Source organism: Pan troglodytes, chromosome 12 (assembly GCF_028858775.2).
Source record: "Pan troglodytes isolate AG18354 chromosome 12, NHGRI_mPanTro3-v2.0_pri, whole genome shotgun sequence".
NCBI classification, from domain to species: Eukaryota; Metazoa; Chordata; class Mammalia; order Primates; family Hominidae; genus Pan; species Pan troglodytes.
Window position 1 is genome coordinate 20,411,468 of NC_072410.2, and position 14,963 is coordinate 20,426,430.

Consider the following 14,963-nt stretch of genomic DNA (forward strand, 5'->3'; position numbering starts at 1 on the left):
TTATCAAAAACAAATCACGATAGGACTGAGTTGTTTGCAAAATAGATTTTAGTCTTATACTTAGCCTGATTATTTGCATAAAGTGCAGCAAGAATAATTATTTTTCACATAGGCTTTTAAATTGGCTTTGAGGGAACTCTGTTCCACAAGAAATCTCAGATAAGACCTTTTAAAGCCCAGCCTAGCCGTGGGTTTGTACCCTCAAACACCTATGAGTTTTGTGAATTTCTCTCTTCTTTAAGTCCCAAAAACATAGGGCCCGTTAGAAAATGACATTCTTTAGTCACCACAGGTTAGGAATCCTGTGCAGGGATGGTGTAGACAAGGAATGAGGCCAGTTTTCCTAGGGGGCTTTTATTGGCTCTTCAAGTCAAGCCAGATTCCTTAAGTGGAAGCATATCCTTCCAGTCAAAGCCTTGGTAAACAACCAGTTTCTCCAATTGTGTCCTGTTGCAAAAGAAAATGGACTTTTATTACACTGATGCAAATAACTGTATTGCCACAAGCTAAGAATACTTACAAATAGTTTCCAAATTCTGGAGAAGCCAGGCAGAGAGAGAAACAAATACACTCCAAATTTTGTTCAGAAGAGTATAGCTTACTCAATTATTAAAGACTGTAGATAGCTCAAAATAAGTTTCCTTGCCTCTGAAAAACAAGGATCAGCAACGTTTTAAGCCAAAAGTTAAAAACATTACTTCAGTTTTCTATTAGCTCAGTCTATTCCATTAACTCTTGTTCTGCTTGATATTCATGAACATTTCAGCTCTTCATGAATCCTGTACATTTCCCTCTATTCCAATATTATAATCTCCAAAGTTCTCAGAAACCTGCATTTTAGAGCACCTGTCAAAGTTCTATAGCTGATTACAAACCATCTTTTGAAAAGAATCAAAACAAGACAACAATTGTCTATGAATGACAAAATGTCCAGTGTAGTTACAGTCAAGAACATGATTGACAAATAAATTTGGTTATCTCTTTCTTGGCTTTCCCTAAGCTAAAATAATGGGTGACACCAGTTTTGTAACCTTCAGTGTGGGTGAGGAGGGGCTGGAAGTTGTAGAGTCAACCCAAAATGAAGCGAGCCATCTGTTTTAGGAAAGCAAAGCAGTAGACCACGGTCAACAGCTGGTGGGTGGATGGGAGCATGTAATCCAGATCCTCAACCAGAGGCCAGAAGAACTCAAAATTGTTCACTGGTCAGCCATCTGAGATGAAGTAGGGCTGTCCAGAGGCAATATGGCCCTTGTCAGCTCTCAAGGCCTCTGAGGCCAGAATGTGAGCCTGCACCAAGTTATCCACATGGACAGACTCAACCAGGCTTCTGGGATCTCCACAGACAAACTTGAACGTGTCTTTCTCAATATAGCTGACTATTCTGGGAAGGTGTCTTTGTTCTCCAGGCCCATAGATGCCAGCCGGCCTCAGAGCACAGGTTCTTAAGACACCATCACCTCTGTCCAGGGGTGTGCTCTTCGCCTCCAGCACCTTCTTCTCTGGCACCCCCCTCCTCTGGCAAACCTGGAGGATGTTGTCTGTACTCCCAATGCTGACTTCTTTGATCAGGTTTTGATTTAGTTGCTCCTTCCCTGACAAACCATAAGAGGCAATATGGAACACACATGTGACATCTCTGTCAAGGCTTTCTCTATGTCAGAGAGGTGGCGGATGTCTCCATGTACAAACTTGATTCCTTCTGGAATGGTTTGAGCAGGACTGCTGATGTCAAATAGAATTACGTGGACTCCCTTTTGGTTCAGAGCATGGCCCAGGTGGAAACCAAAATAGCCACCTCCTCCTGTAATGAGGAAAGTTTCCTTTGGAGATCTTTGGGGGTCTATATGTGGCAGTCAAAAGACAACTGGACAGCAGCAGGAAGAAGGGCGTGGCCTGCAGACTGAAGGAGGCCGGCTGGCCCAGGCCTTGGGAGCCACCTGCTGCCTCTACTCGGGCACTGGAGCCCTCAGACTGGCCTCTGGTAAGTTATTTTAATTATGTTCTAGTCACAGATAAGGTCTTACTCTTTCCAGCATAGTTAAAGGGGTGGGCAATTCCATATGTCCACAAGCCTTCCCAAATTGTAAAGTATACAAATCAAATGGTTCTCAAAAGCTAAAAAAGTAGTTTATAACCTTAAAACATTTAGCAAACCTAGTATCTGACCCACATAATTTAGACCATATATTTACATATGAAGACATTTGCACTTTACCAATTATCTTTAAAACTGTTTTTATGCTTCAGAGATTAAAGTCACATGAACTAAAAGGCATTACAGCTTTTATTTCTCCTTGAAAAATATTTGATCTAAGTGTTTATTTTTCTTTAGGTCAATGAATTAGAGCTGTTTTATATAACCATCACACACATAACACATATGATTACACAGACAGACAGAAGAAGATCCAGTAGTTGTAAGAGTTTTCATTTGGAGCCGAGCGCAGTGGCTCATGCCTGTAATCCCAGCAGTTTGGGAGGCCAAGGCGGGCAGATCACTTGAGGTCAGAAGTTCGAGACCAGCCTGGCCAACATGGTGAAACCCCATCTCTACTAAAAATACAAAAATTAGCTGGGTGTTTTGGTGTGCACCTGTAATCCCAGCTACTCGGGGGGCTGAGACAGGAGAATCGCTTGAACCCGGGAGGCAGAGGTTGCAGTGAGCAGAGACTGCAGCATTGCACTCTAGCCTGGGTGACAGAGCAAGATGCTGTTTCAAAAACAAAAAAAGATTTTTTCATTTGCCTATCTCCTAATTGGGTCATTGGCCTCAGGGTGGAGTCCTTCAAGAAGCAGGGCTAGGAAAGCATGCAGTTTTCAGGGCCCAAGAAACAGGCATAGCTGGAAAACAAAAACAGATTTTGGGAGGGACTTATCTGTTTTTAATTTCTGGGGTTCCATAAGGAAAACAGAGCTTTCTTCCCAAAATGGGGTCTGTAGCACCTTCTCTGTTTTTCCCAAGGAGTCCCATGCTCTCACAAGTTATCTTAGGGCCTCTCATGCGTGCACCGAGAATGGCAAGACTAAATGGAGAAAAATAATTCAGTTGACCAAGAAAAAGCCTTTTTCCAGAAAAACAAGATCCAAGGGGAAAAAAAAAAGGCCTTTTAAATATACCAATACCTCGGATATCCACTTTTAATTAAGCTGAGCACTCTTTAAGAAAGTCTTTTTAAGTCCCCTGTTAACCGACTTTAGCCAGGCCACGCGGCCAATATTTCTGGCTTTTGAACTTTATGGAAAGTAACCTCACAGATGAAACCAACAAGCCTCAACTAAGGTTATGACTTAACTGTGAGTGTATGAGGTATTTTCAAAGTAGTGGTAAGCAGTTTTTACAAAATCTGCAATCTTTAAAGGTGACTCTGAGAAAGGAAGATTTAAGAAAGGAAGCTAGAAGTTGTTCACAGAGGGGAAGAAAATCAGCAAATGGTAAAAGTCACACGATATTAACCAGAAAGTACTCATTCCCTAAGCCAGAATTGAACCCAGGCTGCCGTTATAAAATGGCAGAGACCAAAACAAAGTATTGCCACATGGTTACAATGTCAAACTCCCAAGAACATAAAACAAGATGGAGACCCGAAGCTGGTTGCTGACCATTTGCCTGGCTGGCTTGAACAGTAGGCTTATGGGGTCCTAGGCCCATATTCTATCCTAAGGTATTCCTCTTCATGCAGAACCATATAGAAAGTCACGCAAAGCACACCAGATTGGTTACAGCTTAAGACTGGCCGCATAAATTCTTTTTTCCGTTAATCCAAACTTCACAGAGGATATAAACAGTGATTTTATCATCCATTCAATCGTTTGTACAGGGAGAGGGAAGCCAGAAGTCCGACTGGTAAAAACTTTTATCCTTTTGCCGGCATGTCAGACTTCTGGGTTCCCTTCCCCTGAGCTCGGTTTTAAGCCAAGCAGCTTAAGGTTTGGGGTAATTAAGTTTTCCCTGTTTGGGGGGGGTGCACCCAAGGGGAGTGTCCTGTGATATGGGGACACAATTACCCATCTGTGAAGAGAGGACAGAGGAGGCAAAAGGGGAAAGAAGGCTTTTTCTTTTTTCCTCAAAGGAATCCCAGTGATTCAGGAGGCATTTGAGAGAAACACACGCTGAAGATGATTGGTTACCCATCTAGAAAGAAGGGAACAAGGCATCCCTAGTTTCTTTATCTTCCCAGCGAATACCTGGGGTATGTGAGGGAGAGAAAGAAGCATCCCCTTTTCTTTTTTCCATCCTTATATTCCCAAGTCCTAGTGACCTCAGCAGGGTGCAACCCGTGGGTGCCAATGCAGCTTTTCACCCATGTTAACAGGGGGCCTGGGAGTGGGAACTGTCCGCATTTACCTATGCGCTGCCTTTCCCCTGCTGTCGGTAACCTTTGAGTTCCCTAGATCTTGTCTATGCCATGGATGCGATCCTGACCTCCAACCATAAAGTGGGTAGGCCTAATTGGCTTGAATTAGTCATGCTTGGGGGCAGGAAGATGCCACCAGGCATGGGTGGAGAGAGGCCATGACTTTAGTCTCATACTTATGTCTCTCTGGGCCTGATAAACTTTGCATACCTCACATGGCTCATGCTGCTCTGAACTCTTTTTCTTTTCTCACTGGGAACTGTCATCTTACAGATGAATATGAGATGATTTTTGTCCTTCAAGGGTTAACAGTTGAGTTGAGGGAGCAGAACCTCTAAAGGTCACTTCTTATACTGTAATGCTAGACAAAGATACACAGCAGACCACAGGGGAGGAGCTCTTAGCCAACCTGAGGACTGAAGAATGGCTTCTTGAGATAATTCACTGAATTTTCATTAATTTTTTTTAAACCTTACGTGTAGATGGTGAAGGCGATGAGCTCTAATATTTTCACACTCTTCTCTAGACTTTCAATCGTCTGTCCCCCACAACCTGCTGCTTGACTCTCCCCTCAGGACATAGTTTCTCTAGCAGCTCACTTACATGGTGGTTGTTTTCCCTCCCCGACTCCAGGTACCATTGGTTTCCAGCCACTGTACCTCCCTCCTCCCTAAGGACCCCCAGCTTCAAATATCATGTCCTTGGGCTATCCCACCCAGTATCCCTACTTGTTGCAGTCATCCACAAAGCCCTGGGACACTCTGCTTTATTCCCTGAAGAGTTTAGTTCTGGGCTTACTCTTACTCTTCAGAACTCTTCCTGCTTTGATTCTTGGTATTAGCATTGATATAGATGATCCGTTTAACGTCCCCGTCTCTCAGTTCTTTGACTTCCTCTCCTCTAAAGCTCTTGTATTCCATCCTTACTTCACTATTTATTCCTGTAATCATAACCTAGACTTGTCATTGCTAATAATTGCTATGCCTCTATATTCCCAATTGAAAGCAACCCACTCCCTTGGCAATTACCTCCTATCACCCAACTTACTTTCCAAAATATTCAAATTCCAGCACTCATTTAGTAACAAAAGAAATTTACACTGATCCTATCAAATTTTCAATGATCCCCTTCTTGCATTTTCCAAATTAAATTCTATTATTATTCATTATCAGTCCTTGAATAGTACAAAAAATTATTTTTATTCATTTAGTTAAATTTCTTTATATCTTTCATTAATATGTTTTTAAATTCTCCACTAGAAATGTATTTCTAGTAGAAAATTAATGCATTCTCACATTAATGCATTTTAAATGCATTCAACACATTAATGCATTTTCAATGCATTCAACACATTAGGAAATCTCCTTCCTAAAGACCATCTACCTAGAACTTGCTCTTCTGCTTAAATATGGCAAATGCACAATTTCCAGCATTGGATTTCCATTTATCATCAGTCTGGAGATCTGGAGATGCCTTCCACCATTTTCCTTAGCTGGATTCCGTTTCCCTGAAGCCCAAAGTACTATATGTTCCCTTTATGGAGGACCGCTTCTTCCAGGAGATCTCAGACAAAGGGACATGGCAGCAAATATCTTGAAGCCTTACTTGTCTGAAAATATCTATTTTACCCTCATATTTGAATAATTGTTTGACTCAGTAGAGAAATTTAGGCAATACATAATATTTTCTTCCAAAATGTTACGGCAGTTCTGTCTCCATTTTGCTGAGTAATTAATTGGTGGGCTCTTTCAATCTGGAGCTTCATATCATTCTATTTTGAGATGCTTTCTTATTTCCAAAAATGTTATTAGACTAATTTGCAAATTCTTCTATTTTTTCTCTATTTTCATTTATTTAGCTCCTTGTTTTACATTCTGGGTAACACTTCATTATCCTCCAACCCTGTTATTGTCTTTTCCACTTTAGCTAATTCATTTCTAATTTCCAACTCATCTTTATTATGCTCTGATGTAATATCTTTTCTTGTCTCTCTGAAAATATTAAAGTTTGTTCTTTAAATATGTTTTTCCTTTGGCTTATCTCTGTTATCTCCAAGTTCCATTTTGTTATTTGTTAATCATGGCCTTTCACAGTAAAGGATTTTCTTAAATATGTAAGGATTTTTCACTGTCTACTAATATTTAATAATGGGATGCTATGGCAAAGGTTTTGCACACATACACACAACTACAGACAAATCTTACTTAGAAGTATATATACAAAGTTCTAAATAAAATATTAGCACATAAAATACATATTTTTAAAATTCATTAGGATTGCAGAACTGCAAAGTTGGTTTGATATTATGAAAACATTTACATTCTCTATGGAATATGAATGGTCTATATGGTCTAAAACTATATGGTCACCTCCAAAGTTGCAGAAAAGGTTTTGAACAAAAATAAACACACACTTATGTTTTAAAAAAACACTAAACATGTTGTTTAGTTTCCATGTGTTTGTAAAGTTTTTGAAAATTCTCTTGTATTGATTTCTAATTGTATACCATTGTGCTCAGAAAAGATATTTGATATGATTTTAATCTTCTTAAATTTTTTAAGACTTGTTTTGTGGCCTAATATATGTTCTATCCTAGAGAATGTCCCATGTTGAGAAGAATCTATATTATGCAGCTGTTGAATGGAATGTTCTGGAAATGTCTGTTACATTTATTTAGTCAGATTAACTAAGAAAAAAAGTAGAGAAAACTAGAATAAATAGAATCAGAGACAAAAAAGGAAATGTTATAACCGATACCATAGAAATACAAAGGATTGTAAGAGGCTATTGTGAACAATTATATGCCAACAAATTGGATAAACTAGAAAAAATGGATACATTTCTGGACACATATAACCTACCATGAAGAAACAGAAAACCTGAAGAATCAATAACAAGTAATAATATTAAATCAGTAAAAAGTCTCCCATCAAAGAAAAGCCCAGGAGCTGATAGCTTCATTACTAAATTCTGTGAAACATTTAAAGAATAACACCAATTCTACTAAAACTATTATTTAAAAATTGAAGAGAAGGGAATACATTCAAACGCATTCTACAAGGCAAGCATTACGATGATACCAAAACCAGACAAGGACACAATGAAAAAAGAAAACTACAGGCCAATATTCCTGATATATATAAATGCAAAATCCCTCAACAAAATACTAGCAATCTGAGTTCAACAGCACATTAAAAAGATTTTTCACCATTATCAAGTGGGATTTAATCCAGGAATGTGAGGATGTTTCAACATATGGAAATCAATAAACATGATGTATCACATTAACAGAATGAAGGACAAAAACTGTATGATCATTCCAATAGATGCCAAAAAAGCATTTGACAAAATTTAACATTCCTTCATGGTAGAGCTGTCAACAAATTGGGAACAGAAGGTGTAGGTATGACAATGCAATAAAAGCCATATATAAAACCCACATCAATGCAATAAAAGCCATATATAAAAACCCACAACTAATATCATACTGAATGGGAAAAAATTGAAAAAATTTCTCTAAGATTTGGAATAAGATAAGGATGCCCACTTTCACCACTTCTATTCAATGTAGTACTGTAAGTCCTAGCCAGTGTAAACAAGCAAGAGAAATAAGTAAAAGGCATCAAAATTGGAAAGGAAGAAATGAAATTATCCCTGTTTATTAGACAACATGATAATATGTATAGAAAATGCCAAAGAATTCACTAAAAAATGGTGAGAACTAATAAATTCAGTAGAGTTGCAGGATATGAAATCAACATACAAAAATCAATAACATTTTTACACCCAAATAGCAAACTGTCTGATAAAGGAATCAAGAAAACGATCCCATTTACAATAGCTACGAAAGAAATAAAATACTTAGTAATGATTTAGCCAAGGAGGCGAAAAATCTCCACACTTAAAACTATAAAACATTGATTTAAAAAATTGAAGACCACACAAAATATTGGAAAGGTATTCCATGTTCATGGATTAGAATTAATACTGTTAAAGTGGAGAAAATATCTGGATATCTATGTCTCAAAAGATAACATACAAATGGTCAACAGGTATATGAAAAAAATGTTCAATATCACTAATTATTAGGAAAATGCAGGTCAAAACTACAAAGAGATAAAAACTCACCTCAATTAAAATGGCAATTATCAAAAAGATAAAAAATAACAAATGCTGGTACAAACAGGGAGAAAGGGAAACTCTTATATACTGTTGGTAGGAATGTAAATTGGTACAGCCATTATGGAAAATAGTATTAAGATTCCTCAAATAATTAAAAAATAGAACTACCATATAATTCAGAAATCCCACTGCTGAGTATATATCCCTCCAACAAAATGAAATCAGTATGTTAAAGAGATATCTGCACTCTCATGTTTATTGCAACACCATTTGCAATAGCCAAGATATGGAATCAACCGAAGTGTCTATCAGTGAATGAATGCATAAAGGAAATGGAGTATGTATACACAATAAAATATTATGTATCCAATTAACAAAAAGAAATCCTGTCATTTGCCACATGTATAAACCTGGAGGACATTATATTAAGTGAAATAAGCCAGGCACAGAAAGATGAATACCGCATTATATCACTCATACATGGAATCTAAAGAAGTTGAACACATAGAAGTAGAGAGTTAGGATAGCGGTTACCACAGGCTAGGAAGCAGAAGGATAGGGAGAAATTGGCCTATAGGTACAAAAGTACAGTTAGGAGGGGTAAATTTTGGTGTTTCATTGCACATAGGGTGCCTATGGTTAACAAGATGGTATTATAGATTTAAAAATAGCTGGAACAGAGGGTTTTAAATGTCCTGATCACAAAGACGATAAATGTGTGAAGTGATGGATATGCTAAATACCCTGATTTCAGTTTTAATAATGTAAGCATGTATCAAAACATACAGTGTACCCCACAAATATGTACAATCATTATGTGTCAATTTAAAACACATTAACGAATGGAACAGAATAGATGGTCCAGAACTAGGTCTAATAGGATATGGAAATTGAATAGACATTAAATGGGCATCTTATGTTAGTGGGTAAAAAAATGACCTTTTTAAGAAGTGGTGTTATGATAAATACACAGACATATGAAAACAATGCAATGGATCCATTTCTCAGACGAAACACCATAATAAATTCCAAATGGATTGAAGATTTAAAGTGAAAAATGAGTCCATATCTGTATTGAAAGAATAGATTAATTCTTTTAAAATCTAAAAGCAAAGAAGAAAAACTGGAAAACAATTGCAATTTACATCACAAAGTCTTAATATGTCTACCATGTAAAAACCTTCTCACAATGGTAATGAAAGAGATCAAAATCTCTGTAGAGAAATGGGCCAAAGCTAAGGGACAAGCACTCCAAGACATTGACGATAAGAATACAAAATGTTACAACCCCTATGAAGATGAATTGGGCAATATGGAGGAAAATTACATATGTATTACCCTCTGACCCAGCAATCCTATGTCTAATATCCCAAAAATATTCTAAGGAAAAAGCATGAAGTATGCATGCATAAGACTTCTTTGTAACATAAATTGTAAGAGCGGAAGACTGGAAATATTTGGGACTGATTGAATAAACTATAGTACAGCCACACAATGGTATACCATGTATCTGTATTAGAAAAGTATTTATCAGAAATAGTTCCATGTACAATTATGGAGTGATCTCTAGAATATATTATCAAGTGGTAAAATCAAGGGGAGAAATTGTATATAATATCTACTGTTTATCTCTACTATTTGTCTGTGAGAGGTGACAAGAAATAAATATGCATGAATATTTACTTATATAAAAATATAGAAGGATAAACCAACATCATTTTGAAAAATGTTTTGCCCTATTATAAAACAAAATAAAATTTTAAAAATCAATTCCTAAATATCAGAACAAAACAAATAAATATGTTTAACTGACAAAACCACAATAAGAGGAATAATTTCTTTTTTTTTTTTTTCAGTCTGATGTAGCTTTTATTGAGTAAAGGAAAAAGGGAATTCAGCCGCATGATACAGAGGTTCCAGTTGATCAGAGTGCGCAAACACCCTTCCCGTCTGCGTGATGGGAACCGCACCAGCACACGGGGCACGCGGAAGCCACTGCCGCAAGGAGATGGTTCCCACTCTCACGCACATGAGCAGCTCCTGGTCAGTCCCAAGAGGCAAGGGCAGAGGGCATGGTGGCTCTCACAGAGCTACTTTACAAATAAACTGTGTGTCTTCCTCAGGAGTCTCTTACAACACTTTTAAAAAACTGAACAGAAAATAGGGCAAAGGGCCATGTGGCAGTGCCATGAGGCACACGGAATGTCCTGGTCTGTGGAATCGTGGAGGGTGACAGGAGCAGCATGATCAGGCATTGCATGACGAGGATGACACAGTGCCACCATGGCCTGTCCAGTTGGTGTGGATAAACCGCCCTGGTTTGGCCAAGAGTTCATAGGTGTGAGCCCCGAAGTAATCCCGCTGAGCCTGGATGAGGCTGGCTGGAAGCATCTCATGTCTGTACCCGTCATAGAAGGAGAGGGCAGTGGTAAAACAGGGCATGGGAATGCCAGCCTGGACCCCAGTGCTGACTGCCCGCCGCCAGGAGTCCTGGCAGTTCTCAACAGCTGACTTAAAAAAGTCTTCCAGTAGGAGGTTCTGAAGTTCCGGGTTTCGATCAAATGCATCCTTTACCTTTCCTGGGAATACACTTCTAATGATGCAGCCCCCTCTCCACATCAGGGCGATGCCACCATAATTGAGGGTCCAGCCAAACTCGGTGGCTGCCTGCCTTAGCAGCATAAAGCCTTGAGCATAAGAGATGATCTTGGAAGCGTACAGTGCCTTCCGAATGTCCTCCAGGAATGATTTCTTATCACCATCAAACTGGAACTTCTGGGGACCCTTCAGCTTTTTGCTAGCTTGAATTCTCTCATCCTTCAGAGATGATAAGCACCGAGCAAAGACAGCTTCTCCAATGAGGGTGACGGGTACGCCGTATTCCAGGGCGGAGATGGCGGTCCACTTCCCTGTGCCCTTCTGCCCCGCGCTGTCCCTGATCTTTGGCAGCAGGTGTTTGCCATCGGTATCTTGGAACTTGAGAATATTGGCTGTGATTTCAATCAGGAATGAGTCTAGCTCTGTCTTATTCCAATCCTCAAAGGCCTGGGCCATCTCGTCCTGCGCCATGCCCAGCACGTCTTTCATCAGGTGGTATGCCTCACAGATCAGCTGCATGTCCCCATACTCTATCCCGTTGTGCACCATCTTCACGAAGTGGCCTGCTCCCTCATCTCCCACCCAGTCACAGCAGGGTTCTCCAGTTCCTACTTTTGCAGCAATGCCTTGGAAGACGGTCTTGATGTGGGGCCACGCTTCTTTGTTCCCTCCTGGCATGAGCGATGGGCCATACCGGGCCCCTTCCTCTCCACCACTGACTCCACTCCCCACAAATAAAATTCCCTTGGCCTTGAGGTCTCGGCACCGTCTTGTGGTGTCCCTATATTCAGAATTTCCTCCGTCAATGATGATGTCACCAGTATCCAACAATGGTACCAATTTCTCGATGAAATCATCCACAGCTTGCCCAGCCTTCACCAGGAGGATGATCCGTCGGGGCTTCTTCAGCTTGGAGACCATCTCTTTCAGGGACTGGGCACCCACCACTTTGGTTCCCTTTGCCTCATTGGCCAAGAAATCATCAACTTTGGAGACAGTCCTATTAAAAGCACAGACCACAAAGCCGTGGTCATTCATGTTCAGAATTAAGTTCTGGCCCATGACGGCCAATCCGATCAGCGCGATGTCAGCTTGGGCCACGGCGGCGGACAGAGCAGAACCGAAGAGCGGCGACGCGCGGAGGACGAGTGAGGGCGGAATAATTTCAAATAACTTTAGAATACAATGATGACTCTATATTCTAGTGAAATATTCTCAAGGGATAAAACAGTACAAAAATGTTTTCAACTATTTTTAGGAAACAAAATATTAAAGGATGTGTTGGTATTATAATTCTTCCGAAATATATGCCTTTTGGATATATGTACATTGCGGGATAAAGCAAATTAACAATTACGTTGATGCCATTGGGAACTGGAATTTTCTGCGTGGCAGTGATTCCAATGTAAAGTTGATGAGGCTAAGTAAAACCTGCGGTCCTAAATTTAAATTGGATTTTCAGTATTAATTTATAATTCATTTTATGGATGTATATGTATTTCCTTATTATATCTACTTAGAAAGCCTAGAAACATTGATGAACTCAGTTAAGAGGGTGCAACTGTTAGACCCAAATTGTGGTCTCTGAAAACAATTTCTCACTGAAAGGAACCATGGCTCCTTAGAGAAATGGCTTTGTCCGGGACTAAGAAAAGAACAAGCCTGGAACACCTTCCCATATCAGAAAATCACAACAACAAAATTAGGAAATGATCAAAAATACTACAGTGGAGTCAAAAGAACTTAGGAATCAACCTGAAGATGGCCCAAAATAGACAATTTTAGTGTTAGAAAATGATTGTTAATTTTGTTAAATGTTGGCAATCGTGATTTTGAAGATAAGCACCTATTTACTGGAGATGCATGCGGAAGTATTCAAGAGTAATGTCATCATGATGCACGAAACCTACAACAAAAACATCCAGTATGAAAAAAAGACAGGGATAAATTAAATATGGGAAAATGTTAACAATCTTTGAGTCTGGATTGTAGATATATGAATATTTGTTGCATATTTCCTTCTACTTCTCCATATGTTTCAAATGTTTCATAATAAACATTTTAAAATGTAAAGTTAAAGCAGCCAAGTGCTCTCTTTTTTTCTCTTTGCTTAATATAAACTTGAATTCCCTCTTGGCCATACTTTTTCTAAGTTTCACAATTTGAATGTAATAATATGATAACACTGAAAATCAAGAGAAACAACTTGAAAAGTCAGTAACTGGTTTGCAACTCACTGCAGAAAACAAATGTAACTTTAACATCACACCTTGCTTTTGATTTTTAAAAAAATCAACTTGGTTATCACCATTACTCTTCAACCTTAGCTCAAGTGACTTTGGTAATTTCAAAAATACATGACTAAAGAATGAAAATGTAAGGGTATTGGCTATTTTGTGCCTTGGTTTGTGAGTTTCTAAAGACATAGTTTTAAAAGTGGTTTGATTCAAGAAAATCATTATAGAAAGTGTGTGATCTGCTTACATGCTTACTTCCAAGAGGACAGCTCTCATAGAAATGCTTAATTTCATGTATATTTGTTAAAAAATGCAAGCCAGTTATGGATCATATCTTAGTAACACCTTCATTCATCTTTTAATTTCATTCTGTACACAGTGCACATGATCACTGAGAGAAATAAACAATGTAACAGAATCTTGAAAGTTTTAAAGCTAATTCTTTTGCTACACCTATTTCTAAAAAGCCATTCATTCGTTCATTCATTTTCACAGGCCATTTGAGATAATTATTCTAAAGTCAGTTTCGTTATAGAGGGCATTGTTTCTAAGGCATGTTTTGGAGTTTATATTTGTCCATATTAAGTCTGGTTGTAAGTGGTATAAAACCCAATATAAGTGGCCTTAGTCTGTTTCTTTCCAAGGTCACCCTATGACCAAGATGGTTTCTCGTCAGGCCCATGTGCAAGTAACCAGAGCCAAATGTTCTTCTAGAGAAAACTCTAGGCCTAAGGCATTGACTTACTGACCTCTGTGCTCTGCTATTGTCTCATCTCTCATCTTAATAGTGTTCACTTGGAGAACATCTAAAGCAAAAGGCTTGGATCAGAAGGTGGCGCCTGCAGTGCCATTTCTGCCAATGTTTGAATGGCAGTGCCCAGCCTCACCTCCTGTTAAGACTGCCACTCAAAGCTGCTGCTCCTGGCGGTCTCAGTTAGGTGCACAACTGGCCTTCTCAATCAACAATTCCATATTAGATGGCTCTCAGTCAACTTAGACTTCAGCCTGTCTGTTTCCGGAGCTGGCAGCTGCAGCAAGAGCTTCCTGGTTGCACAGATTTCTTTCTGGTTGTGGCAAGATCAACAGCTCTATTTGGCAGCCCAGGTTTTTCATATGACTTTGGAAGACATCCCTGGAAGAGGAGCCTAGAGTCGGTTTCTTCATCTCTCTAAATAATTCTGTAATGATTTCTGTTTAAACTGGCTAGAGAGAATTATATTCATTGTATCTAAACCATGACCTCCTCGGAAGTATTCTGTTCTGTTAAATAAAATGTTATGTGAGTCCTCAACATACAACATGGATAAAAGCAGTGTGGCTCTAGTTGTGGTATGTGGAGGGGGTGGGAGCAGTGAGGTGAAAGGGAAGATCCAGGAGCCCAGCTCCCATGTTCTCCAATTTTCCATTCCACCATCCAGGATGGTCCCTGAGTCACCTCTGAGGAACCCCAAGACTCCCAAGCCACTATTTGAAAGTCAGTTAACATGTTCACTATTAATTATTAAACACACACATCAAATTGTAGCAATCACGTAAATGAGGTATGGTGTTCTCCCGGTGTGTCTGTGCACCCGCGAGTTATATGCCAGAAGGAGATAAAAATTTTCAAAAGTCTCACACAGAAATCTAGGTGTTGGTCTTAAGCTCCCAG

General features: G+C 39.2%; 1 protein-coding gene and 1 pseudogene across 2 annotated transcripts; both read right to left on the reverse strand.

Moving 5' to 3' along the window:
- Window positions 1-945: 945 nt before the first annotated feature.
- On the reverse strand, window positions 946-5,275 carry LOC100614831 (short-chain dehydrogenase/reductase family 42E member 1-like; annotated as a pseudogene).
- Window positions 5,276-10,325: 5,050 nt separating this feature from the next.
- On the reverse strand, window positions 10,326-14,611 carry LOC459464 (6-phosphogluconate dehydrogenase, decarboxylating-like). 2 transcript variants are annotated; one of them, XM_016949193.3, is made up of 2 exons: window positions 12,017-12,242; window positions 10,326-11,948 (listed from the first exon to the last, which is right to left on the reverse strand). In XM_016949193.3, exons 1-2 carry the CDS (start codon window positions 12,107-12,109, stop codon window positions 10,725-10,727), a joined length of 1,317 nt encoding a protein of 438 aa, XP_016804682.2. In that variant the 5' UTR covers window positions 12,110-12,242; the 3' UTR covers window positions 10,326-10,724. The 2 variants fall into 2 exon arrangements, with proteins under 2 accessions (XP_016804682.2, XP_054534100.1); XM_054678125.1 differs by having other exon boundaries at window positions 10,326-14,611.
- Between the last annotated feature and the right edge of the window lie 352 nt (window positions 14,612-14,963).